This window comes from Hypanus sabinus, chromosome 11 (genome assembly GCF_030144855.1).
Source record: "Hypanus sabinus isolate sHypSab1 chromosome 11, sHypSab1.hap1, whole genome shotgun sequence".
Classification (NCBI taxonomy): Eukaryota; Metazoa; Chordata; class Chondrichthyes; order Myliobatiformes; family Dasyatidae; genus Hypanus; species Hypanus sabinus.
In genome coordinates, this window is record NC_082716.1 from 68,489,312 (window position 1) to 68,517,209 (window position 27,898).

The following is a 27,898-nucleotide window of genomic DNA, read 5'->3' on the forward strand; positions in this document are numbered from 1 at the left end:
AACGGAAGACAAACATTTAAAAATAAACCTTACTGGCACAAAATACTACTTAAGATCTATCCATATTTTGATTAAAAGTAACAAAATTACTGGAAGTATGGTGGATAACTGAGTTTTTATTTGGTTAAAATGCCAAAAAAAAAAATCTATCCTTGATGAGGAACAAACAGTGGTACCTAGACAAAATCCTCTGTCTTTTGCATCACCTGTGGACAAGATCTCAAACCATGCTGAAGCTCCAATGATTTATGGTGGTAGGTTTGCCAGAACCATACCACAATAACACAAAATTTTATAAGCTACTCTAAAAGGAATTGAATAAAATTTTACCTATCTAATATTTGAACCTATTGAAAAAAAACTGCTCCCATCGTCAACATCTGGGGGTCACATTGACCAAAAGCTCAATTAGACCAACCACATATCTACTATGGATATAAGAGCAAAACAGTGACTCACATCTTGACACTGCAAGACCTTCTAACATCTCTTTGTCCCCTCTTAGTCAATTCCCCAGGCTTGAGGATGACATACATTCACTTCAATTTGCTGGGTTGAGGTCGATAATGAGAACAGGTAGCTGACTTCTCCACCCATGAGACTAATAGGGGTGGCAGCTGAGTAGTTTGAAACGGTAGTGTGCTCCTCCCACTGTATGATAGATCTTTAGCATAACATTGATTCTGGTTGAGAAATTTAAAATTTAACTAATAGAGTAAATGCCTCTTATAGAAATCAGATTCCAGTAGTTAAGGGGCCATAAAATTAAATGTATGATTTCAGTAATTATTTTCAATGCACTGATCTTTTAACACAAAACAGTATAATGTTTATTTGAAATTACAAGCAACTTATGAAAGTCAATGTTGTAAATTTGACACAATTCTATTTACCACAAAACATTATATTGCTAAAAAGGCCACAATATTAACATACAAAATATAATTTTCAAGGCTGCAGGACTGAAGCTCATGTTCGTACCTGGTTTGAAGTTAAATGCTACTTATTACAAAAGCATAGGGAAAAAGGCAGTGAAAATGTGGCATTAAAAATATTGGTTTAAATAATACCCATCACATTAACAATACCTAGTAAACAAACAAGCAATTAAGGCAAACTGCCTTTTAAGTTTACTTGCTGAAGCAAACTGAAGTGAAGTCAGGTGCACATTTCACTCAGTCCACAAGAGCAAGGCATTCCAGCACCAGTTCCAAGTTAAAATAAGCAGCTAGATAAAGTCTCAAAAGGCAAGTTAAAAGTCTGCTTGTTGTTTACTATATACTGTACTGTTTACCGTGTTGCATGCGTTTTGAGTTATATTTTATTTATGGTAATATTTTGGTTTATGTGCTGTGTGTGTTACATGTTTTGTGGGTGCACTGTGGTCCAGAGGAACAGAGGTTGTATATACATGTAGTCAAGTGACAGTAAACTTGAATTTAATGTGAAATGTTTGGGGTATATACAGGAATGAAAGGATAGAACAAAATGTAATGACACATGCTGCCTTGAATACTTGCAGATAAATTACCAAAATCACTTTTTGTTTTGTATTTAAGTTACTTTAAAACAACAAGGCTCAATAACAAACCATACTTGCTTCTGCAGAAATACTCAGAATGGATCAGTCTCACTGGGACATCAGCTTTGAGTCTAGATCCAGACACAGTACAACATCTCCAGCATCAGAGTATAGACTGACCATAGTTTTAGCCCAGTTTTTAATACTTATTACATCTTTACAGAACATGTAAAGAGCCACACTAACACATTGTGTTTAATGATTTTCTTTCACATGGCACATTTTAGTTTAGCCATGCCATGGGGAATTGAGAGCAGCATCAGGTTAAGATCCTCCTATAAAAGAAACCTCCCAAGAAACTATACGAGTTACTTGGCTGCTTGTAAAATTCACAATGCAGCCAATTTCCTCTCATAACTGCAGTCCTGCAGCAAGCTTGTCATCCTGAAGAGATCAATATAATCCTGAGTTGTATTGCCTAAATTACTGGATTCAGGAAATCTTGTATTACTTTAGGCCCACACCAGTTTTTCTTAAATACTTGTTTTTAAATGTTTTCTGTGTTCAAACTGTTGTCATACACTGGTATCCTGAAGCAGAGGTTCCTTAGCTTCAGAAGGGAGCTGTGAATTGTGTACATGGCCTTGGTTACCAGCAAGTTTCTTCCAGCTGCTGGGTCTTACAGACATATTTCTACATTCCGGGATGAAGAAGGCAACAAGTAAAGCCAGCAATACTGAGCATGCTCCAAATAAGAATGGTGGTCCAGGAATTATCGAGCTCTGTTTAAAACAAAAAGAGAAACTTCTATCAAAAATCAAAATAAATGTTAATCTACTAACACCACTCAAGTACTGGAGTGTTTTGTTACTGTCCAACAAACATCCAGAGTTTCTTTTGGGAATACCTGTCAGGTATTAGGTCACTTGCTATAAATCAGCTCACAGTACACCCCTTTCTGTAATAAAACAGCCTGTAATTGCACATTTTCTAGGTATTAAAGGCATAACTCGTGCTCATATAACTATCTGCAGAGTTATCATTTCCAGCAAAATAAATGTTATGTTCATTTCTTTCTCTTTCCACATTCAATAGTATCACAATTATCTAATTAAAAGGTCCTGCAAACACATGGATCTCCTAATCTAAATTAGGCAACAAATAAAAAAAACTGCTGGAATATTCTGATTATTTTAATATGGGTAATTAAAAATAATACCAAATACAAAAACCAGACACCTTCTGGAACCTTGCCATTAATGCTGAGATCAAAAACTCCAAGCATTTTTTCTGCCTAAATTACCACTTTGAAATTGGAAAACAATTGAGAAATACTGGACATTCTTTTCAGCCAATCCTTGATACATAAAGTAAGATGAAAGGGCTAATAGGAAAATGAGAGCTCTCTGTTTTGGGTAGGTAAACTCATTAACAGTGGGTCAGATGGCAAAGCAAGGGAGGTTTAAACAAACACACAAAATACATTATCTATTGTATACTAAATGATGGTATCCATACATAGGTCCAAAACATTCAGCAATGTAAATAAATTGAAAAAAGAATCTGCAGTCTAGTGTCTTATTCATCAACAATTAATAGGGTTATGTTAATTAATCAAGGAATATGAGTGCAGATGAATCTTTGATGCTTAACTATATATTAACATTACATGACGGTTTGTCAAGTAAACAACTGGTATAAATATTCACATCCTACCTGCTCAGAATGGCTTTCTGTCTTCTTACTGTCAGATGATTCAGCATCATTCTCTGGTGACTCATTTAGTTCAACATGAAAAATATAGAATATAAATCCATAAAGTGCAGGTCCTAGTCCATTACATAACCCTCGAATTCCTGTGATCATTCCTTGAACGACACCTGTAAATAACTGCAAACTGAGTCATGGTTCAAACCATATTTCAAAATGAAATCTTGATTTTAAATGTAAAATGACTGCTATCACTTGAGTTTAATAACTCAGTTATTTAATAACAGCTGTTCTATGTGTGTCCAAGAAGTAAGACAGCTTAAAATCCAAACAGAGGTTATTTGGACACGATTAAAAAGGTTTCCTTTATGAAAAAAAGGTTTGTATTTGTAACATTTTGACATAGAGTGCAAAATGTGGTCATGTGGGTGGGGAAAGATTTCTTTTTAGAGAAAGGCAAACCAAAGCAATGAGAAAATAATTCTCATTTTTACAAAGGTTTCAAAACTGATTTAAAAAGTAAAGGATTTCTATTTCTGCTCCATTGTGGCACTGTGGAAATCTTTGTCAGATGCCTCAGTTTATTTTATTGAAATCTTCCTTTGATAGAAGTAACTTTAGTAGACTTTTAGATTCATATAGTTATTTATAAGAAGTGTTTGAAATTCAGAATATCAGCTGGAAGTGTGCAAAAAAAGTTTTCCAAGGGGAATTGTTCTGATGAGGGGGCATCAATTTTAAATACTGGTTGTCTCTCTTCACAGCTACTGCCTGACTGACCAAAAGAGTATCACCAGCAACTCTGTTTCTTTTTGTTTGACCATTACTTTTAATTAAAGGATCTCTAATGGTGAATTACATTTCAGGTTAATTTGAAAATATTCACTTCCTTTGAAGCAGAAATTGTGGAAGAAGCAAGCATCTGTTGCCATATTTTCAATGAAAAAACTGTGGTCAGTTTTATATGCATGCTAAAAAAAATCTATCATGGACTGCACAGCAGTTAACATTCTCGTATTTAATGCATCTTTTAAGAATTATACATTGATCATTAGTAACAAAGCTAGATTTCTGTCACTACAGCACCCATAAACTGCAAAGGAAAGTCTAAGGGTGTAGGAGGTCTTCTAAAAGTATTTGAAAACTAAACACAAATGCTGGAAGTCTGAAAGGAATGATGCAGGGAACTTTGTTAGTCATGCAGTCTTTAAAGAGAAACTATCAATTCTTAATGATGGTATCAAAAGAGGAACTGTTCTGATGAGAGGACAAACTCAAATTGTATTTTTTTTTAAACACACTTAAAAAGCTGCGATTCTGAATTTCAAAACACATTCTGAGTAATTTGATGAATGAAATACCTTCAAAAAACTATTGAGCACAAAGATGATACTCGCTAATTCCTACAGAAAAGAAGGCTTTACCTTGTTGGTCTGAGTCAGCATTCCGTGACACCAATGCACTCACGGCAGGGAAAGTAATGCTGGACATGGCTGCCACTGCTCCTGCTGCCCACATCATCCTACAGTCAATGCACAATAATGTTATACAATTAAGCTCTGCAATAATAAAAGAATAAAAGACACAAATCAGAAAAGTGGAAACATATGGGATAGGGTCCATTTCCTAAGGGAGGATAAATTTGGGCAGGATTGAAAATTCCATCTCTGTAATATAAATGTTTTTGCTAGAAAAACATGCAATCCAATTTGAATAAATTGCCTACTGCCTCACCTTGTCATTTCAGAAAATTTGTACGTTATGTATAGGCCCTCAGGACCAGATCAAAAGTGATAAAATAGTCCAAGAAACAAAAATTTGTATTGTCACAAATGAGAATGTATTCCAATGTACAAAAAATTTGTCTTAAACATTTTTCTTGTGATTGCAACACCCTGTTTGACGTTGGTAATCCAAAGTACTGAAAGCCTGGTTCATTGGCAAGACCAAAGGTGGGAGAGTTGCGTGGCCCAAGCCCTCATGCCTGTTGTTTGTTATGGCCACTCAGCGGAGGAGGCACCACACGCGGTGGCGAAGACAACAGAGGTGAGGTGGATGTGCTGGAGTCCATGCTAGGCAGGTCAGCTCTCCCATTGGGACTTCTCTCTGATGTTTGCTCCTTGGAAGACAAGGAGAATTAATGGCATCTAATGGCGACTCCTTTGGTTGCATCTTTGGAAACAGCTCCTCTTCCATCTTTAATAACTCTATTTTTCACTTTCAGGGTTCTTTTGAAGACCCTGACCTGGAGTTACACACTGACTATGGTTCTTTGTGGGAATGGGAACCACTCCTGGGATTTTATGAATGGCCACTATTCGGCATACCAAGGTCTTAGCCTGAGAACTTCACTCGCCTTCAGAGGACTGAGATTTCGTGGCTCTGAAGATGGGGGATCGGAGGTTGGCGTCCGGGTAGAAGACCAGTGTGTCGTGGGAGATGGAAGATCAAGGCTGTGTGCCCAGAGGCCTGAGATCTTTGGGCACAGAGCTTGGAAAAAGCGACACAATGGACTTTTAACATCATAAACCAGCAAGTTGTTTGTTGTGTCTCCCCTCTTGCTGTGAAACAGAGACATCTCTTTCTCTTTTATTCGGGAGAGAGAGAGCCTGTAGTATGTTGAATACTAGGAGAACACCTAGTCTTTGGAGTACTGCAAGTCTGTGTCTTTACTGCTGCTTTGCTCATGCTTGAGTGCTCAGTGGCGGGTGCCGATGTTTTGTTTTTGCCGGTAGGGGGAGGGGGGATTGTTGCTTGCTGCCACTTTTGCGCAGGAGGGAGGGGAGCTTAGGAGGACTTTGGGGTTCTAACATTTAACTGTCATTCATTCTTTGGGGACACTTCTCTGTTTTTGTGGATGGTTGCGAAGAAAAAGCATTTCAGGATGTATATTGTATACATTTCTCTGACATTAAATGTACCTTTGAAACCTTCATCTGTGGCTCGACGACATTTTCAACTTGCCATTGTTGCAGTCTGAGGTTCCCTCCTACTTCAAAAGGACAGCAATCCTAACAGTGCCCAAAAGGAGCAGGGCGAGCCTATTATGGCTACAATTAACTCCTGACTTGACAAGGACCTGGACCTAGACCTACTGCAATTCACTTACCACCACAACAGATGTACAACAGATAATGTCAGTGGCTCTCCACTCTGCTTTGGAGCACCTAGACAACTGCAAAACATGTCACCGACACTACTGGTTATTGATCACAGATTAGAGTTCAACACCATGACCTCAGTACCAATCACAAGCTTCAAAATCTGTACCTCCCTTTACAACTGGATCTGTGACTTCCTTTTTGAAAGACTAGTGCAGATTGCTAATAACATGTCCTCTTCGCTGGCAATTAACATAGGAACACCTCAATGGTGTGTGCTTAGCCCACTGCTTCACTCTCTACACTCAGCTGTGTGGCTAAGCACAGCTCAAATTCCCTCCATAAATCTGCAGATGACACTGCTGTTGATGACAGAACCTCAGAAGATGCTGAGGAGGGGTACAGAAGTATTAAATATGCAGGCAGAGTTGTGTAACAATGTCCTTGCATTCAACTTCAGCAAAACCAAGAAACTGATTTTGGACTTCAGGAAGAGGAAGTCAAGAAAGAGAATACAAAACAGTCCTCAATAAGGAATCAGCAGTTTCATGTTCCTGAGTGGCAACATCTTAGAAGATCTAATCTGGGCCCAACAGATTGATGCAATCATGAAGAGGGCACGCTAGTGGCTGTACTTAGTTAGAAATTTGACAGGTGGTACGTCATCAAAGACTCTTACAAATTTCTACAGATGTACAATGAAGAGCATTCTCACTGGTGGCACCACTGCCTGGTATGGAGCCTCCAATGCACCTGACTGCAAGACACTACAAATGGTGAAAGGCACAGTCAGTTCCATCACCCGGTACAACTTTCCTCACTATCAAGGAGATATTCAAGAGGCAAGAAAATGCTATCTCATCACCAATGACCCTCACCATCTGGGACATGTGCTCTTCTCATTACTACCACTGAGAGAAGCTACAGGAGCCTTAAGACACACATTCAGTCATTTAGGACTGTTTCTTCCTCTCTGCAAACAGATTTCTGACAGTCCATGAAAACAATCTCAATATTCCTATCTTTTTACACTATTTATTTTTGCAGTTTATTATAATTTGCCTTTGTAGAGTACTGCTAACACAGAACAACAAATTTCATATCATATATGACAATACTAATAAATCTGATCCCACTTAGCTACAATATGGCTACGAATGGTTCTGTGTTTTCTTTAGCACTTGCATACTAAGCCAGCCTTCACTGAGAATGGAAGAAAACTGCTAATCAGTTACTTAATTATCTACAATAATAATAGCTATAATAATAGTACAGCAGAGCTTCGCTTTGATCTATTAGTTGTGGGATTATATAAATTTCTTTTTTTTTGCATTTTGTTTAACAAGCATGCAAGCCAATGCTGTAGCTTAACAGGATGGTATGTCAATTTTTAGCTATGCCTGTGCTTCTCCCAATTGCATCTTATTACTGTGATGCAAAAATAATGGGATATTCCCAACACCACTAAAGATCCTATTAAAGACTACATTTCCAAGAGAAAAGATTAAACTACATACCACGGTTCATAGCCAAGTCCATACCAGGCCAACTGCAACATCTGGAATACTAAACCAAGCAGAATAGCATTCTTGTTTCCAATCGATCGCATCAGTAAACTCAGAACTGCTGTCTGAAAAATGTCAACAGTTTTAGTAAATTTATTTTAGTGCTTTCTCACAAAAAAGAAAATATTAAAAATTCAGAAGTGGGAAGTGGTTAAGTGAAATATGGGTTGGGGCAAGGAGGTTGCTGAAAGTAATTGTTGATGATTTGGAAGTGGCAATAGAGAGGAACAGGGACTGAAATAAGGCCATTGATGGTAGCGAGGAGTAATAAAACAAGTATTCCTGTGCAAGAATTGAACATGCATGTAGGAATGCATAGCTGCAGCAGACAAGAATGGAGTTACACAAATCAGTGATTTGACAAGTATCTTGAAGTGTACCAGCTATAGCATGGGAGATTGGAAAATAAGGGTTTACTATTATATTTAATTGGATTCATTTTGAATGGCTTATATGACATATTGAAAACTTCAATACCAAATGATCTTTAGGCTACATAAGGCCAAAGGCCACAAGCTTAGGTGCTGATAAGGCAGTCTACCAGAATGAAACAGGACACCTGGATCAGTGGTGCCGCAACAACAACCTTTGCTCGACATCAGTAAAACTAAAGAGCTGATTATTGAATTGAAGAAGGGGAAAGTGGGTGAACATGCACTAGTTTACATTGGAGGACTGGCACAACAGAGTCAGCAGGTTTAAATTCCTGGGTATTAACAAACTGGATGACCTTTCCTGGGCCCAACACATAGATGCAATCATAAGGAAATCATGCCAGTGTCTTTACTTTTTATTAAAAGGTGGTTTGGCTTGTAAGAGAACATTTTAATATACTTCTACGGATGTACTGTTGAAAGCATCCTGACAGGTGATATCATGGTCTAGTATGGCAATGTGAAAGTACAGGAACCTAAGAAGTTGCAGAGTGTGGTAGATTCCGCGAAATGTATCACACGCACCTCCTTCCCCTCCATTGTTAGGCAACATCTTTATTCAAAGAACCCCACCATCCCAGCTCTCCCATCTTCTCACAGCTACTATCAGACAAGAAGTACAAAAGCCTGAAGTCCCACAACACCAGCTTGAAGAACAGCTACCTCCCTTCAACCACGCAGTTCTTGTATCAATCAGCACAATACTACGATCAATTTGCTCTGAAATGGAATTTGTCTTTTTGTTCTAATTGTGTTTTCTTGTCAAAATTTGTTTTCCTTGTGAATGCTACTTATATGACACTATGTGCATGTGATGTTGCAGCAAGTAAATTTTGATTTCATTGGTAGGGGAAGGGAAATAGGAAGGGGGGGGGGATCTTCTTAATTGTTACACAAGGGCTAACTGGACACTTACTTGTGCAATTATAGAGAGAATTCCAAGGACAGCTATAAACACAGTGACACTTTCTGCTGAAAATCTCATCACCTAACAGAACAAGAAAGTGTTAGGAATAATGTTTTTTTAAATTTAATAATCCCAATGCTATATCAGCTTATCATTTCATACAACTTCTAATTGATATGATGATTACCTTGTAGAATTTGCGCAAAATTATAAAAGTAGGTCCAACTAGTTAGCTGAACACAACAGCACAAGACAATGACCAACACTATTTGAAAAATACTAAATCTTAGTTCAAAAGCAAAACAATATGAATGCTGGAAAGTTAAATAAAAATATTCAACAGACATCTGCAGAGAGTATTAGCATTTAAGGTTTATGGGAAGTGATTTAAACACAGGGTTTAAATTACAGAGAAAGAAAGAAATAGAGAAGTTAACAAAGGAAACTCTGAGGGTAGCTCACAAGAGAGTTTAATTGACAAAATAAAGGATAGTGCAAGGACAATGAGAATGGTAACAATAAAATTTTAAAAATCACCCAAAGAAAATATAACAAGAAGCCAAATCATTTCTTTGATTATTTAAAAATACTGTAGATTCTGGAAATTATTTGAAAATGATGATCTTAAGATCTAAAAGGCTGTATGGTGCCTTGATGAATGGTGAGGTGATGATGCTCTTATTTCATTAAAATGAAGGTTAACAAGGGTTAGGATGGGCTTGGGATTGGGATTGCCAGTTAAAATGACAAATGATGGACATTCAGAGTGAAGGTTGGGACTGAAAGGAAATGTTACACAAAGTGCTCCCTCCATCTCTGTGCTCTCCTCTACAAGTTAGAGACCACAAAGTGAGAAGTGAACACACTGTGCTATGTTATACACTGTTTATGTAACATGCAGTAAATGTTATTTAAAGAATCAACCTATTTTAAATATTATAGTAGAAGTTGTCAAATGGTATCACAGTTGAGTGTAAGTTTGATCTTTTGAGTTGTACTGCAGGGTACCACTAAAAATAATAGTGTGAAATACATACCAATGCTCAAATTAGCTTTAGAACATCATTATTAATGTTCAGCCAATGACTTCTGGAATTTCTACAAGCTATTAGATTTTTAAAATGTTATTCGTACCTGTTTGAGGTAAAGAAAAAAACTGGAATACTGCCCTGCTTCTGGCAGATAGGAGAGGAAAACTGTAATACAGATAAGAAGAACTGTTGAATCTTGGCCAACTTTCTTGAGTGACTAGGATAAAAAAAATCATCGGCATTAATTTCAACCTTTGCTAGCTTTCCACATTTTGAATATATTATCAAATAAACTAAAAAAGCTCAAAATGATCAAGCAAGCATTACTTAAATTTATAATTTTGAGCAGGTGCTCAACAGTTAAGTAAGAAAAGTGTAACAAATAGTTCAATATGTAAACTGAAGTGTTTTAAAGTTGCATTTACAAACTGGCTGCAATCAAGAAACCTTTAAAAATTTTAAATTAGGTAAAGTTACAGTACTGTGCACCCTAGATTTTTAAATATAGCTTCAGATGCCATGGCCTTCAACAGAGCCCTGATTTCAATATCATCGAGGCTGTCTGGGATTACCTACAGAAAGCAAGCGAGAGAGCCAAAGTCTGCAGAAGACTGTGGCAAGTTTTCGAAACAAACTACCAGCCGATTTGCTTATAAAACTACATGACAGGGTACCTAAGAGAACTGCTGCAGTTTTAAGGGCGTTAATTTGACTTAGTTTTTTTACTGTTTACTGCTCTTTTCATTACCCATTTTTTTTTACCTGCACCTAAGACTTTTCCACAGTTCTGTACGTTCTCAACATAAAGGTGCATTCAAAAGATCCACAATATTTCTAATACAATGTACATTGTTCCACTTACAGCAAATGGATCAGCTTGCTCCCATGAGATGGGCGCTTCCCAAGATGCAGGCCGCATTTTTACAGGAAGAGATTCTGGTACAGCCACCAATATGAAACAAATATCTAGCAAAGCAATAGCTGTGGCAAGAATAACCACAAGATTGTCCCCATAAATTCCACCAAGATATGCACCAATGGCTGGGCTAGTAACCAAGCTTGCAGCAAATGTAGCTGAAACCTGGAAATAATAAAGATTGGAATAGTTAGTGCAATACAAAAAGCTAATTTATCACAAGAGAAGGATAACATGTAGAAATCTCCAAATGAGCTACTGAAATGGGACTTTTAATAAAACTCGTTAGTTTCAAAATATAGCAATTATAAGATGAATTCACTTGCCCGTATTCAATTATTAGGTCGAAATAAACAAAGTCACTGCTTTTCTTTTAAGAAAATTATAAGACATTATCCAACTTAATATGTATAATTCTTCCATGTATATTAGAAATACAAGATTAGTTACTTGAACAAAAGGGATGCTAATCTTATGAACTATTTGAGCCAGCACTCCAGGCTGAGAATGCAGTTGAGTGTGATCAATGGTATTGGTATTGGCTTATTATTGTCACATTTATCAAGATACATGCAACCGAGGAGAATAGCTTGCCTTCAGAGTTCTAGGATCTCGTGGCCCTGGAGACAGGCGGACCGAAGGTCAGTGTCTTTGCAGGAATCTGGTGTGTCAAGGGAGATGGAAGATTGAAAGCAATGAGCTGACTGCTGGTTGTGTGCCCAGAGACCTGAGTTCTACGGGCACAGAGCTCGGAAAAAGCGACGCAATTGACTTTTAACATTGTAAATCAGCGAGTTGTTTGTTATGTATCCCCTCTCACTGTGGAGACACCTCTTCCTCCCTTATTAAGGAGAGAGACAGCCTGTGGTATGTCGAATATCGGGTGAATAAGTAGTCTTTGGGGTACTGCAAGTCTGTGTCTTTGCTGATGCTTTAGTGCTTGGTGGTGAGTGCTGATGCTAATTTTTGCAGGTGGGGAGGGGTGATTGTTGCTTTGCTGCTGCTTACGCGTGGGAGGGGGAGCTGTGGGTGACTTTGGGGTTCTAACATTTACCTGTCATTCATTCTTTGGATGCACTCCTTTGTTTTCGTGGATGGTTATGAAGTATTTCAGGATGTATATTGTATATATTTTTCTGACATTAAATGTACCTTTGAAAAGTTTTTGGTTTCTGTGCCATCCAAACAGATCATGTCATAGATAATTACTCTGAGGTAGTAAAAGGAAAACAGAATACAGCGTTGCAGTTACAGAGAAAGTGCACTGCAGGGATTGAAATAAAATGCATACATTACAATAAGTCAATGAGAAGCCTGTTCATGAATCTGGTAACAGTGGGATAGAAGCTGCTCTTGAGTTTGGTGGTTCATTCTCTCAGGTTTTCGTATATCTTCTGCCTGACATGAAAGACAGGTTGGTTTGTGTGATGGACTGAGCTGGTTTACACCTCTACAGTTTCTTGCAACTTTAGGCACATAAGTTATGCAACCAAAGAGAATGCTTTCTATAGCACATCTATAAAATTTGGCAAGAATCATTGCAGACATGCTGAATTTCTTTAGCCTTCTCAGGAAGAAGAGGTGTTGGTGTGCTTTTTTGACTTCAGCATCCCATAATTGGACCAGGACAAATTAATGGTGATATTTGCACTGAGGAATTTGAAGCTCTCACCCATCTCAACCTCAGCACTATTAACAAGAGACGTAGAAGTGTACTCCGTCTGTTTCCCTAAATAAATAACCAGTATATTGTTTTGCTGGCCTTGCAAAAAAGATAGTTTACTTGACACAAAGTGACAACTCTGTTATCTCTCTCCTGAACTCCATCTTGTCACTGTTTGAGATCTAATCCACAACGGTCGTATTATCTGTTATCATAAATAGAGTTGGAATATGACCAAGAAAAACACACAAAATGCTGGAGGAACTCAACAGGCCAAGCAGCATCCATGGAAAAGAGTACAGTCGATGTTTCAGGCCGAGAGCTTTCAGCAGGGCTGGGGTAAAAACGATGAGGAGTCAAGTGTTTGAAGGTGGGGGAAGGGGAGGAAGAAACATAAGGTGAAACACAATGGGCAGGCAAGGAGATAAGGTGAGAGAGAGAAGGGGATAGGGAATAGCTCTCACCTTATCTCCTTGCCTGCCCATCACCCCTTCTATTATATTCCCCCCTTCTCCAGCCCTGTATCCCTTTCACCATTCAACTTCCCAGCTCTTTACTTCAACCCCTGCCCCTCTCAGTTTCATCTATCAGCTTGTGTTTCTTCCTCCCCTTTCAACTCAGACTCATTTTTTTTCCTGCCAGTTTTGCCAAAGAATCTCAGTCCAAAATGTCATCTGTACCCTTTTCCATAGATGCTGCCTGACCTGCTGAGTTCCTCCAGCATTTTGTGAGCGTTGCTTGGATTTCCAGCATCTACAGATTTTCTCTTGTTTGTGACTGGAATATGAACAGTCCTGAATGTACAGAGAATATAGTGTGGGGCTGAAGGTGCAGCCTTGCAGAGTGCTGAGGGTAATTCTTGAGGAGGTGGTCTTGCATGTTTATTAATTGCATTCTGTTGATCAGGAAGTCAAGGATCTAGATGCAGAGGAAGTGGTGCAGAATTAGAGGTCAATGAGTTTGGAGATGAGTTTATTTATGTTTACCTGCAAGAAACTGTACATATCCAAAGTGGGTAGTGTTAAAACTGACAGTGGAAAGTTAAGCATCTAGAAACCTCTGAATGGGAAAAGGAGGTCAAAATTAATGCCATAGATGGCATTATGGGAGTGGCTAAAAATCCACCAAATATGATAAACCCATGACCTGATAGATAAGGACTTGCAGAATTAAATAAGAATTCCTTAGAATTAAACAACTGAACAATCTGATGGGCTGTAATGTTGCATGCAAGAAGGTTACAGTTTACAAGGATGGAAGTGGGAAGAAATAACACATGATAGACCCAATCAAAGAGGATGTCAAATCTTCATTCTCAGGGTGGCTGCTTTTGTTGTGGGTAAGGCTAAGCTTGCTTTAGCTATTCAAAGGAACATATGGAGGAAGGGAAAAAGCACGGCTTTTAAGGCAAGAGTAACTCAGGGAAAAGGAGTGATAGTTAGCAGCAGTACTCTCAATGGATACGATTAAATATTCCTGTTTCAGCCTGTTACAACTAAAAAGCACAACTGCTTCCAAGGTCAGTATAGTCAACAAAGATGTCTTAATGTGCTTAAATGAATGATTGCTGCTTAAAACCGATGGAAACAACAGTCTCTGGTCGGAAGTGCCCACGGAGGACTCCTCAGAGGAAGCGTGGGCATAGATCAGGATTACAAGTGTGTTTAAGGAAACAGGGTTTTAAATTCCCTATACTGACTGTCTTGCTGGCGAACGTGCTGTTTCTGGTGAATAGAATCGATGATCTCAGAGCAAGGGTGCTGAATCAGAGGGACATTAGGACCAAGTGTGTTCTTTGTTTCACGGAATCCTGGTTAACCCCTTCCATACCGGACGCAGCAATTCAGATCGACAGGTTTATTATACACCATCAGGATAGATCTATAGTCTCTTAAATGCAGAGGTGGAGGAGTAAGCCTCATGATCAACTGTTCTTGGTGTACAAATATATCAGTGCTGTTCCCAATTCTGCTCACCAGACCTGGATTATCTAGCAGTACAGTGTCGTCCTTTTTACCTACCACGGGAGTTCTCTGAGGTCATTCTGATAGCAGTTTACATTCCACGTCAGGCCAATGTCAAGCAGGCTTCAGATGATCTAAGCAATGGGATCAACATGCACGAAATAGCGCACCCGAACACCTTCACAATCATTTTGAGAGATTTTAACAAGGCCAGTTCCAAAAAAAAAATCACTAAGCAATTACCATCAATAGATCACTTGCAATACCAAAGGTAACACCACACTGGACTATTGCTACACCACCATCAAGAAAGCCTACTGTACTATTCCACGCCCTCAGTTCAGGAAGTCTGATCACCTGGCTGTACTTCTACTCCCTGAGTACAGGCAGAGACTGATGTCTGCAGCACCAACAGTGAGCACCAAGAAGGTTGACAAAGGGAAGCACAGGAGCGCCTATAGGAATGCTTTGAATCGGTGGACTGGACTGTATTCAGCGACTCATCTTTGAATCTGAATGAGTATGCTGCAGTTGTTACCGACTTCATTAAAACCTGTGTGGATGAGACTTAATGTATATTCCCAAACCAAAAGCCGTGGATGAACCAGGAGATACATTGTCTGCTAAAGGCTAAGTCTGTGGCATTTAAGTCTGGCAACCCAGGCCTGTACCAGAAAACCAGGTATGATTTGAGGAGGGCTATTTCAAGGGCAAAGAGACAATTTCGAACGAGGTTGGAGACGATATCAGATGCATGGCAACTTGGCAGGGTATGCAAGACATTACTTCCGACAAAGTGAAACCCAATAATGTGAATGGCAGTGATGCTTCACTAGCAGATGAACTCAACGCCTTCTACGCACGCTTTGAAAGGGAGAACAGAAATACAGCTGCGAAGATCCCTGCTGTACCTGATGACCCTGTGATCTCCATCTCAGAGGCCAATGTTAGACTGACTTTAAAGAGAGTGAACCCTAACAAGGCAGAAGGTCCCAATGGAGTACCTGGTAAGGCTCTGAAAATCTGTGCCAAACAATTAGTGGGAGTATTCAAGGACATTTTCAACCTCTCACTGCTACGGGCAAAAGTTCCCACTTGCTTCAAAAAGGCAACAATTATACCAGTGCCTAAGAAGAATAATGTGAGCTGCCTTAATGACTATTGTCTAGTAGCACTCACATCAATAGCGATGAAATGCTTTGAGAGGTTGGTCATGACTAGACTGAAGTCCTGCCTCAGTAAGGACCTGGACCCATTGCAATTTGCCTATCGCCACAACAGGTCAATAGCAGACGCAATCTCAATGGCTCTTCACACAGCTTTAGACCACCTGGACAACGCAGACACCTACATCAGGATGTTGTTCATTGACTATAGCTCAGCATTTAATACCATCATTCCCACAATCCCGATGGAGAAGATGCAGAACCTGGGCCTCTGTACCTCCCTCTGCAAATGGATCCTCAACTTCCTAACCAGAAGACCACAGTCTGTGCGGATTGGTGATAACATATCCTCCTCGCTGACGATCAACACTGGCACACCTCAGGGGTGTGTGCTTAGCCCACTGCTCTACTCTCTGTATACACATGACTGTGTGGCTAGGCATACCTCAAATACCATCTATAAGTTTGCTGACGATACAACCATTGTTGGTAGAATCTCAGGTGGTGACAAGAGCGCGTACAGGAGTGAGATATGCCAACTAGTGGAATGGTGCCGCAGCAACAACCTGGCACTCAATGTCAGTAAGATGAAAGAGCTGACTGTAGACTTCAGGAAGGATAAGCCAAAGGAGCACATACCAATCCTCATAGAAAAATCAGAAGTGGAGAGAGTGAGCAGTTTCAAATTCCTGGGTGTCAATATCTCTGAGGATCTAACATGGTCCCAACATATCAATGTAGTTCTAAAGAGGTCAAGACAGCGGCTATAGTTTATTAGTTTGAAGAGATTTGGCATGTCAACAAATACACTCAAAAACTTCTAGAGATGTACTGTGGAGGGCATTCTGATGGGCTGTATCACTGTCTGGTATAGAGGGGCTACTGCACAGGACCGAAAGAAGCTGCAGAGGGTTATAAATCTAGTCAGCTCCATCTTGGGCACTAGCCTACAAAGTACCCAGGACATCTTTAGGGAGTGGTGTCTCAGAAAGGCAGTGTCCATTATTAATGACGTCTAGCATTCACGGCATTCCCTTTTCTCACTGTTACCATCAGATAGGAGATATAGAAGCCTGAAGGTACACACTCAGTGATTCAGTAACAGCTTCTTTCCCTCTGCCATCTGATTCCTAAATGGACATTGAAGCTTTGGACACTACCTCACTTTTACAAATATACAGTATTTCTGCTTTTGCACATTTTAAAATCTATTCAATATATATAAATGATTTACTTGTTTATTTATTATGTTTTATTTTATTTATTATTAATTTCTCTCTCTCTCTCTTTGCTAGATTATGTATTTCATAGAACTGCTGCTAAGTTAACAAGTTTTACATCATATGCCGGTGATGATAAACTTGACTCTGATTTTGAGTTAAAAGTAAAAGTAGCATTTCATCTAGTATTGGAGAAAGAAAAATAATGTGTAACCATATCCTGTGCAACACAATGAGTAATCCAACTAAAAACACTGTGCCACACTAATGGAAGTTATCAGAGTTTCTAATATTCTAAATAGGATTTTCATATTTTCCATTAAATAATTTTCCTCTGTGTGCCCAATTAAATTAGTCTGGATAATAATGTATAATAAAAAATACATTTACCAATCCATAGGCCATACTTCTTTCATGTTCCTGTGTTATGTCAGCTACATAAGCAAATACTACAGAGAAGGTGACAGCAAACACTCCAGACACAGAGATAACTGCAAAATACCACCTAAGGGAGAAAAAAAATGAGAGTATTGATATCAGAAGAAATTTAAAAGAAAGTCATAACACATTTGTGGAAGATACCAAGATTGGGGTCTACTAGACGAGAAAGACCATCAAATAATTAAGTAGAAGCTTGAACAGCTGGAAAAACAGAATGAAGAATGACAGATGGAATTTAATCCAGACAATGTGAAGAGGTGCACTTTGGGAGGAAAGACCACTGTAGGACTTACACAGTGAACAGTAGGGCTCTGAGGAGTGTGGTAAACAGAGATCTGGGAATACAGAACCATAATTTCTTAAAAGTGGCTTCACAGGTAGATAGATTTGTAAAGAGAACTTTTGGCACATTGTCCTTCATAAATCAAACCATTGAGAACAGAAGTTGAGATGTTATGTTGAAGTTGTATAGGACATTAGTTAGGCCTAATTTGGAGTACTGTGTGCAGTTCTGGTTACCTACCTACAGGAAAGATATTGGTAAGATTGAAAGAGTACAGACAAAATGCATAAGGATGTTGTCAGGACCTGAGTTATTGGGAAAGGTTAAATAGGTTAGGACTTTATTCTCTGGAACGTAGGAGAATGAGGAGAGATTTGAGAGGTATATAAAATTATGAGGGGTATGGATATGATAATTGCAAGCAGGCTTTTTCCACTGAGGTTGGGTGAGACAAGAACTAGAGGAGGTTTAGAAACAGTGTGTATGGTTTTTATTTCCCAAACCATAATTGTCCAAAATGATAAGAAACCATTGAAGTCTATCTGACAAAGGCAATCCTGAACTGCCTTTGGCTCAGGAACTTCAAAATTTAGACTGACTGATAAATTTTAAAGTCAGTTGAGTATGTTGCTTATAGTGAACTTGCAGGTAGTTCTAGTACTAAGGACCTTCCATCCTTGCCTTTCTGGAGAGTCAAGTTTGCAAAGCCTGTCTTTTTCATTCACCACATATGTAAATAAACTTACCATGGACTAATTTTCATTAAAGGAATAGGAGCACAAGTGAAAAAAACAGTCAGCAGTAGAAAGGACTTCCGCCCCCACACATCTGAAAGTGCACCTATCAAGGGTGCACTCAGAAATGACAGTAATCCCTGAAGAAAAAAGAAACTTTGCATCAGTATGTTCATTTATATTTCATTTACACAGAAAATTAAACAGCTTAATTTTGACAATACTTTGCATTAATAGTTTTTCCCTATACTTGAAATTATTACTGCAACAAAAATAAAAGAACTATAATTAAAGTTGTTGATTTCATATTAACCAAAGGAAAAGAACACTATTATTTATTATGCAGCTGCAATCCAGTAATGCAATTCAACCTCCAGCTAAAGATAACTACTTTTAGCTGAGCCACATACACGGAGCATGATGGATTGTGACCCTTCCAGCTCCCAAAAGCAAACTATTCCTTAAAAAGACAAGCACTCTTAGAGATATGGTGTAGTTTATGTGAGTGGATGAATAGATCTATCACTCAAGTGTGCCACAGATGAATCTTTTGAGCATTTTTTCTGTTATCAACCCAATGATTATCTGCCTTTTTCCTACCTCTCCAAAAATTTACACGGCACTAGAGGAGGGAATAAAGGAAGCAACTGGCCCTGATGAACTTAACATTAGGACATAATAAGGTTTCTTTTTTTTCCTGTCTCTCACTTTGATATGTGGCTTCCAGCTCCAAATGAATTAGGACTGAGAAAACAAAAATCAAGAACTCAACTATGATTTTAAAAGTACCTTTCTATAAAAGGAACAATTTATGAAATTCCTGAGAAATTTACAAGGGATTTGGTCTTACCTTTACACCCTGGATTAAGCCATTCATCAAGAATGTATGTTTGGGAAATGTTTCACGCAAGACCTAGAGAATATAAGAATATAAACTGTCCATCATAATGTTACATTGAACAAACACCAGTTTGTAAACAACCTGACCTGTTCATCAACATTGCAAAAAAAATTAAGATTTTTATAATATCTTCAAGTGTAATAAAATCTGAAATTTACAGCAGATTAATTTGAATCACACAGGTTTTAAATCCCATCTTTCAAATAGTTAACAACCTTTATTCTTCATTTTTCATTTTGGCTGAGTACAAAATATGCATCATTAAAGTCTTGGGCTCACTTGCTAAGTTAACAACCCAACTATGGGAATGGATTGGGTACATTACTTTTGTAAATGAAAGACAGACCTTCAAACTATAATTCATTATCTATGTTTTTATTTCTTGCATGTTAGCAACATGACAATTTATGTTACCAACAACCTACGGGAGTTGGAAATTCAGATGCAACTGAAAATCATAAACAACTGATATGCAAACACATAGACTGCTAGTCAAGAAGTATAATCAAGTAAATTCAACAGATTAAGAGGAGAGAAATCCAACTGGAAGTTATTTCAAAGGATGTTTTTGAGCTTAGAGAGGCTTTTATTAGCTTTTCAATTCAGGAAATTTGGATGATATACTTTATAGCTCTAGACAGTGGATTTGCAAAAATTTGTTTTATTTGTGGACCCCTAATTTAGCACCCACCAACAATAAAACTTGGACCAGCCCCATGATGGTTGGTGGATAACATATTAAAAAAATGAACTAATTTGGTTTGTTGGTATAGAGAGAGCTTGGCAGTCTCTTGGGGCCTTCGATACAGACAAAGAATATCTCAAATGGGGAGGAGGGTGCTCCCTTATCTCATCATACCCTCACTTTGAACACAATTTAAAATTCAAATAAAACAAATACTATTCGAAGGAACAGTATTCGAAGGAAATTTTAAATAAAAAATCAGAAAAAATTCCATGACACTAAGTAATTATTTATTCTTCACATTCAAGGTTATCTTTTTATTCTATAAATCAGTCCAAATTAGGAAGACTGTCCTATACAGAAACATCATACAAAAATAAGGACAAGGAGGATGTTGATGGAAAAGATGTATTAAATATCACAGTCATTCCAGCCAAGAGGGTTAACCAGTCTAACATGGAAATGGAAGTTAGTATTCTGATTTTACATCAGAACTCACCACAACTTACTGCATGAACAGATTGTACTTAATTATACAACTATAATTATCCAGTTATTATTTTATAATAACAATTATATAATTGTACAACCCAATGTGAACAAAACCACTGGTATTGAAACAGACTAGCAACGCAGCCTTTCAATGAGAGAGCTTCATCCTATTATTTCCAAGTAGATGCTTTCTCCTTTCAGATCCCTTAACTGATTGAAATATATTTGGAATAAATGATTTTTTTCTAAGGAGAAATCATATTTGTATAGGATGACGTTAAAAAATACAATTTTATATAGAATCACATTTCGCAGCCTAGTTACAATATAGCTAATTCAACACCAACAGTAATCATCAATCTGCCAGTGATAATATGTCTGATTCTGATTTTAGATCTCACTCTGATTAACAAAGGCAATATAATTCAGATAACAACTTACCACAAGTGTTGGTGCTGTCAGAAGCCCCCAAGCAAAGAATTCTAGAAATATTACTATCACAGCATGGTATACACTTGGTGCACCTATTCCTTGAGGCTGCAATAAGAAAATACAAATATTGTAGCTTTTAAATGAGTACTTTGATTAAATCATTGGAATCCATGTGCAACTTTGGAACTACCTGCACAACAATCAGTAAAATAGCCTCCTGAATGCATTTGCATCTTTTTCTTTTATAGGAAGGATGCAGAGTTAAATCAATGATACCAACCAAAATATCACAATGTCTTAGTGTTTCTCAAGACAAGGTCGAGTTGGAAGCATATCAAAGTTCAAAGTAAAATTATTATCAAAGTGCATGTGTCATCATAAACAACCCTCAGATTCATTTTCTAGCAAGCAATCACAGCAAGTACAAGAAACACAATTTTATCAATGAAAGACCACACCCAACTGTAAAAAAACACATTGTGCAAATATAAAAAGGAGAACAAAAAATATTAATAATAATAAATAAATAGGGAATAAATATCAAGAAAATGAGATTTAAGAGTCCATGAAAGTGAGTCCAGTTCAGTGATGGGAGCGAGTGTATTTGAGTGAAGTTATCCTCTCTGGTTCAAGAGACTAACAGTGGAGGGTAAATAACTCTTTCTATACCTGGTAGAACAGGTCTCGAGGATCCAGAACCTTATTCCTGATGACAACAGCAAGAAAAGAGCATGGCCTATGGTGGGGGGGTCCTTGATGATGGATGCTGCTTTCCTGTGACAGTGCACCATGTAGGTGTACACAAAGGTGGGGAGGCCTTTACCCATGATAGACAGAGCAGTATCCACTACTTTTTGTAGGCTTTTTCCTATAAGGGCATTGGTGTTTCCATATCAGGTTGTGATGGAATCAGTCAATTATACTCACCACCACACATCTATAGTTTTTTTTCAATGCTTTAGATGACATGCTGTATCTTTGCAAATTTCTAAGAAAGTGGAGACACTGCCATGCTTTCTTTGTAATGGCACTTGTGTGCTGGACCCAGAACAGATCCTCTGAAATGATAACAATGAGGAATTTAAAGTTGCTGACTCTCTCCACCTCTGATCCCCAAATGAGGACTGGCTCATGGACCTCTGGTTTCCTCATTCTGAAATCAATAATCATCTCCTTGGTCTTGCTGACAATGAGTGAGAGGTTGTTGTTGTGGCACCACCCAGCTAGATTTTCCATCTCCCTCCTATATGCTGATTCATCACTACGCTTGATTCAGTCAACAACAGTGGTATCATTGGTAAACGTAAACATGGCATTGGAGATGTGCTTTGTCTTACAGTCATCAGAAACCCTTTGTTACCAATATGACCAATATTACCAGAATTGATCGTGATTTAGTGCCAAACATAAAACACAGGACAATACCATAACAGACAACACTATAGCAACAAACAATTTACAAGACAATAGTGCAAACAGACATGAGAAATCAACAATTAGCGCAACCATAAATAATCAAACTTAAATAAATGTGAACATATGAACAGACTACTTAATTATCAGAAGAAGGAGAGCAGGAAAGATTATTTAATGTATGTTGAGCAGGGACAGTTAAGGTATTAGACCCGAGTGAGTTTTGTTGAGAAGCTGTTTAGCTACAGGATAGAAGCTTTGGAAATGATGAGTAGTTCTGGAGGTGATGGACTTGTAGCATTTCATAGATGGAAATTTGATGAATAGGAGTCTGCTAGGGTTGGTATAATTTAGTGGTCGCCAACCCGTCGATTGCAATTGACTGGTCGATCTTTGAGACTTTCCCAGTAGATCCAGAAAAAAAAAGAAAAAGAAATACACAAATACTGTTGAGAGATTGTTTCTGGGTTGTGGGTTTTAGTTCCGTTCTTTCTGCCCAGTGAGCATGCGCGTAGCTCCCCCACACTACACAGTGTAATTCAGTGGTCCCCAACCACTGGGCCACAAGGAAACGATATGCGTCAGCCGCACCTTTCCTTCTTCCCTGTCATGCCTCTGTTGAACTTGAACCCACACAAGGTCATCAGTCACCTAAATGCAGTGATACCTTCGCACAAGGGATCACTGGTTGGCCTCACATGACTGGCGGGAAGTGCCGATGCTACTGGCCTGGAGTGTGGACAGATCAGTGCTGCCTCTAAACCTGTTTAGCACACCGGATGTTTGTGGGGAACCCGGTGCTAAAATATTTGCAGACAAACTAATTCAGGCTCAGGGTTCCACAAGTACCAGGGCAGCTACCGCGCTGCGATCTACTGAAACAAACTTTTGTCGGCCAATAGATCCTACGGGGGGGGGGGGGGGCGTGGGTAGGCACCCTATCACATTCCTCCTCGCTTGGTCGGTCACTCTCTCTGGACTGCGATTGCCACGGCCCCGGCATGGGGATCTCCGGCCCTGACCTTGTCCTCTCACCCCACTCATGACCAGCCCCACCTAGCCAAGGCGTCTGGCAGTGGGAGGCTGGAGTTCGGGCCTGGAGTCTGTCTAATGAGCCAATGAAGCCCTCAAAACTGCTCTGGTACCCTGAGTCCAAGCACCTTGTGCTTAAAGACAACTCTGTTGAGTTTTTCAGCGGAAAAAATGTGAGCAAGCAGGACAGAAGCTAAGTGCCGAGAGCTGCGAAAACTAAATTGCGGAATAGACTGGACATAAGGAACCTGCTTTGAGTATCGCTGTATTCTGGTTGTGTTTAACACCACCCCCCCCCCCCCCCGTCGTCAGCTGGTCTGCAAGAATATTACCAATATTAAACCAGTCCGCAGTGCAAAAAAAGGTGGGTACCCCTGGTGTTTATACATTATTTCTACTTCCAGGTTGTGGGGTTTTACTTCCAGTCTTTTCTGCCCTGGTGCGCATGCCTGTAACTAATCGATTTGGAGTCAATCTGGTCTTTCACTAAGGCCGAGGTAGGGGATCATGGGCTTAAAAAGGTTGGTGACCACTAGTGTAATTAGTAGTTTCCACCTCTTTCTTTGCTCTGTCAGCAACAGGTCTTTTAATGGCAGTAGCAGACAGCCAATGATCTTCTCCACAGAGCGGATCACATGTTGCAAGCTGGGCTTGGAGAGGGAGGAGACAGCGGGAAACCAAATGGTGATAGAGGTGGTTATAACATTCTCAATGATAGATGAGTAGCAGTTCATCAGGATACAGCCTGAGATGTTAAGCTTCCTAAGCCGGCAGGAGGAACAATCTCTGCTGGGCTTTCCTAGTGATGAATGCAATGTCTTGTCCTACTTAGACGTATAGTAATAGTCCCTAGGAATTTGAATGACTCGACCACAAACACAGCCCGACCCTTAATTTCCAAGGGGGGGGTGGTTGGTGGAAATCAATCCTCATTTCCACTGAGCTGATGGGATCATAAAGCTATAAGGTTTTGAGGTGTACATGCTGAAGGAGATTGTGGAAATTCATCCAAGCTCTACCTCTACGATAAACGTATCGTCTGCAAACAAACATGGCCACTGGACTTCCTGGGAAAACTGGCTTTTAAAAGTTCACATTCAAGTGGTTTGTGATAATCCTTACATAAGCAACTGAAAATTCTTTCTATCACAACCAATATATAATCAATATTTTAGTTTATACCTGGGAGAAAGTAACATACATTGATTAAACATTTAAGACAGCTATGGTAGAGCTTGAATGCTATTATCTCTAACAAAGTGAACTGAAGCAACACAGGTGACACCTTCAGATGAGCTCAATGCCTTCAATGCTCGCTTTGACCGTCAAAACAAGGAGTAACCATCATGATCTCCCACAGCTCCCGATGACCTTGTGATTTCAGGACAACATGAAAGCATCCTTCAGGAGGGTGAACCCATGGAAAGCATCTGATTCAGATGAGATTCCTGGCTGAGTATTAAAGACCTGTGCTGACCAACTGGATGCAGAATTCAGAGATCTTCAGCAGTATGAGGAACCCACTTGCTCCAGGCAAGCTTTGATTATACCAGAGCCTAAGACGAATGTGGTAATCTGTCTCAATGACTATTGTCCAGTAGTATTTACATCCATAGCAATGAAGTGTTTTGAAAGGTTAGCGATGAAACACATTAACTCCTGCCTGAGAAGCGAATTGCATGCTCTCCAGATTGCCTACCAGCACAACAGATCCACAGCAGATGCTATATCATTAGCTCTTCACTCATCCCTGGAACATCTAGACAGCAAAGATGCATACATGAGGATACTCCTTATTGACTATAGCTCAGGATTTAATATGGTCATCCCCTCAGAGCTAATCAATAAGCTTCATGACCTTGACATCAATACCTCTTAGTACAATTGCATCCTTGATTTCCTCACAAACAGACTCCAGTCAGTTTAGATTGGCAACATCTCCACAATCTTAATCAGCACAGGTCTGCCACAAGGCTGTGTGCTTAGCCCCCTGCTCTACTTACTTTACACCTATGACTGTGTGGCTAAGCACAGCTCCAATGCCATAGTTAAATTCGCTGATGACACCGCTGCCAATGGCTGAATCAAGGGTGGCAACAAATCAGCACATAGGAGGGTAAATTGAAAATCTGGCTGAGTGGTGGCACAACAGCAACCTTTTACTCAATGTCAACAAGACCACGGAGCTGATTATTGACATCAGGAGGAGGAAACCAGAGGTCTATGAGCCTGTCCTCACTGGGGTGGGGGGGGGGGGAATCAGAGGTAGAGAGGGTGAGCAACTTCAAATTCCACAGTGTTTATCATTTCAGAGGACCTGTCCTGGACCCAGCATGCAAGTGCAATTACAGCAGCACCTTTTACTTCCTTGAGAATATTTAGCATGAATCTAAAACTTTGATACATTTCTATAGATGTGTGGTGGAGTATACTGACCAGCTTCATCATAGCCTGGTATACAAATCCCAATGTTCTTGAATGGAAAATCCTACAAATAGTGGATATGGTCCTGTTTCCCACAGTAAAGCCCTCACTACCACTGAGCACATCTGTACGGAAAGCACCAATGTCACTGGAAAACAGCATCCATCATCAGGGACCCCCATCATCCAGGTCAAGCTCTCTTCTCGTTGCTGCCATCAGGAAGGCGGTACAGGAGTCTCAGGTCTCACACCACCATGTTCAGAAACAGTTACTACCCCACACCCATCAAGCTCTTGAACCAGAGGAGATAACTTACTCAACTTCACTTGTCCCATCACTGAACTGTTCCCGTAACCTATGGATTCAAAGACACTTCATCTCATGTTCTCAATAGTTATTGCTTATTTGTTTATTACTATTTTTTCTTTTGTATTTGCAGTTTGTTGTCTTTTGCTGACTGGCTGTACACTCTGTTGGATGCTGTACTTTGTTAATTCCATTATGGTTATTGGATTTACTAAGTATGCCTGCAAGAAAAAGAATCTCCAGTTGTACCTGGTGATATACATGTACTTTGGTAATAATTTTACTTTGACCTTTGAATATATTGCTGTCAATTGTCTTTATCTCTACCAATGAATTGGTTTAATCTATTTCTCATTTTAAGCTTCTTCCCCTATCCATATATACCTGCCAGTGTACCCAGCTCTAACTTGTTATTTCAGTCACACAGTATGAATGTCACCAGAATCGTGACAAAGGAATATCCGCTAACAGTTCTTTTGTTTTCTCATACTAACACCTGCACCACTGTCAGTCATGAATTTTCTTGTTCCATATATTTTGCTGCAATTAAAACGAACTTTTTTGAGAAGCCATGAACTGAAAAGTAGTTTTGCTTTGTAGCTACAGCCCTTCTTTCATTTGTTCTTAAAAACTTAAGAGAATGAGTTGTGCGCACGTATTTATTAATAACGCATTAGGAGGTTAACATTCTTCACAACAACCCGAAGAACCAAGGATTGAGGGTTGAACTGCACAGACGCATTCCTGGCGTGTGTTTATTAACGGTGACAAGGAGAACCCTTTCGGAGATCAGAACCCGAGAACCGGGTGTGAGGTACGGTGGATGCAAAAGGCCCGATTCACGACCCGCTCCAGATTACGGACTGGAAGCACCCGTCGCTGAACACCATCCACGCAGCCATGTGGCCACCGACCCCACAGGCAGGGCTAGGCAGCCGCGCCTCCCCCACCCGATCTCACTGCCCTCAAACTCTCGACCGGCGCCCATGGACTCCTCAGGCCCCAACGTTACTTACCGTGCCCCCGTCCTTAATGATGATCTTCTTGGCCAACATAACACTGCGGTGGAGCCGCTTCCTCTTCTTCTTGTTTGACATCATGGCGCCATTCCGGGGCCGCGCGCCGCCGCCATGGTGACCACATCAGCTCCGGAGTCCCACCCCGACACACCCGCCCGGCCCGCTGGCAGCCGGCCCTGACAGTGGGGCGTGCAGTGCGTTTGATATTTCTACAACAGTGAGGGGAAATTGTAATTATATTGTCGATTAAAAAACTGTTTGCTTACATAATTATGTTTTATGTAAGTACGTGAAAAGCATACGTCATTACGCCACCACGTTTGTAAGACTAAGTACTGTAGACGAAACTTAACTATTGTTGTTTGCAAGAAGTTTTAGGTTTCATAGGAAGCCGAGCCATTTCAGCTTACTGGCTAAAATGAAGAAATTGTCTGAGCTTTGACAGTTATTTGATGAGCTTAATGATGCACTGGGAGATTGTTTAGTTTGTGGAATCTTACAAGAAAGCATTCAAAAACGGCCTCAAACTGAAGCACA

The 27,898-nt window shown here is 39.5% G+C and overlaps 1 protein-coding gene across 1 annotated transcript; it reads right to left on the reverse strand.

Moving 5' to 3' along the window:
* Positions 1-48: 48 nt before the first annotated feature.
* LOC132402082 (hippocampus abundant transcript 1 protein) lies at positions 49-27,889 on the reverse strand. Its single transcript, XM_059984640.1, has 12 exons — positions 27,359-27,889; positions 21,177-21,272; positions 19,508-19,570; positions 18,670-18,797; positions 17,590-17,704; positions 11,133-11,351; positions 10,374-10,487; positions 9,249-9,320; positions 7,851-7,963; positions 4,657-4,754; positions 3,239-3,402; positions 49-2,304 (listed from the first exon to the last, which is right to left on the reverse strand). The coding sequence occupies exons 1-12, from the start codon at positions 27,440-27,442 to the stop codon at positions 2,098-2,100; spliced, it is 1,473 nt and encodes a 490-aa protein (XP_059840623.1). The 5' UTR covers positions 27,443-27,889; the 3' UTR covers positions 49-2,097.
* Between the last annotated feature and the right edge of the window lie 9 nt (positions 27,890-27,898).

Coding starts and splice junctions, on each gene's coding strand:
- LOC132402082 (XM_059984640.1), bottom strand. CDS start 27,442: ATGATGTCAAACAAGAAGAAGAGGAAGCGGCTCCACCGCAGTGTTATG. Junction 21,273..27,358: donor TCATTAAGGACGGGGGCACG/GTAAGTAACGTT, acceptor TTCTTATTGCAG/CCTCAAGGAATAGGTGCACC. Junction 9,321..10,373: donor TTTTTCTTTACCTCAAACAG/GTACGAATAACA, acceptor TTGTTCTGTTAG/GTGATGAGATTTTCAGCAGA.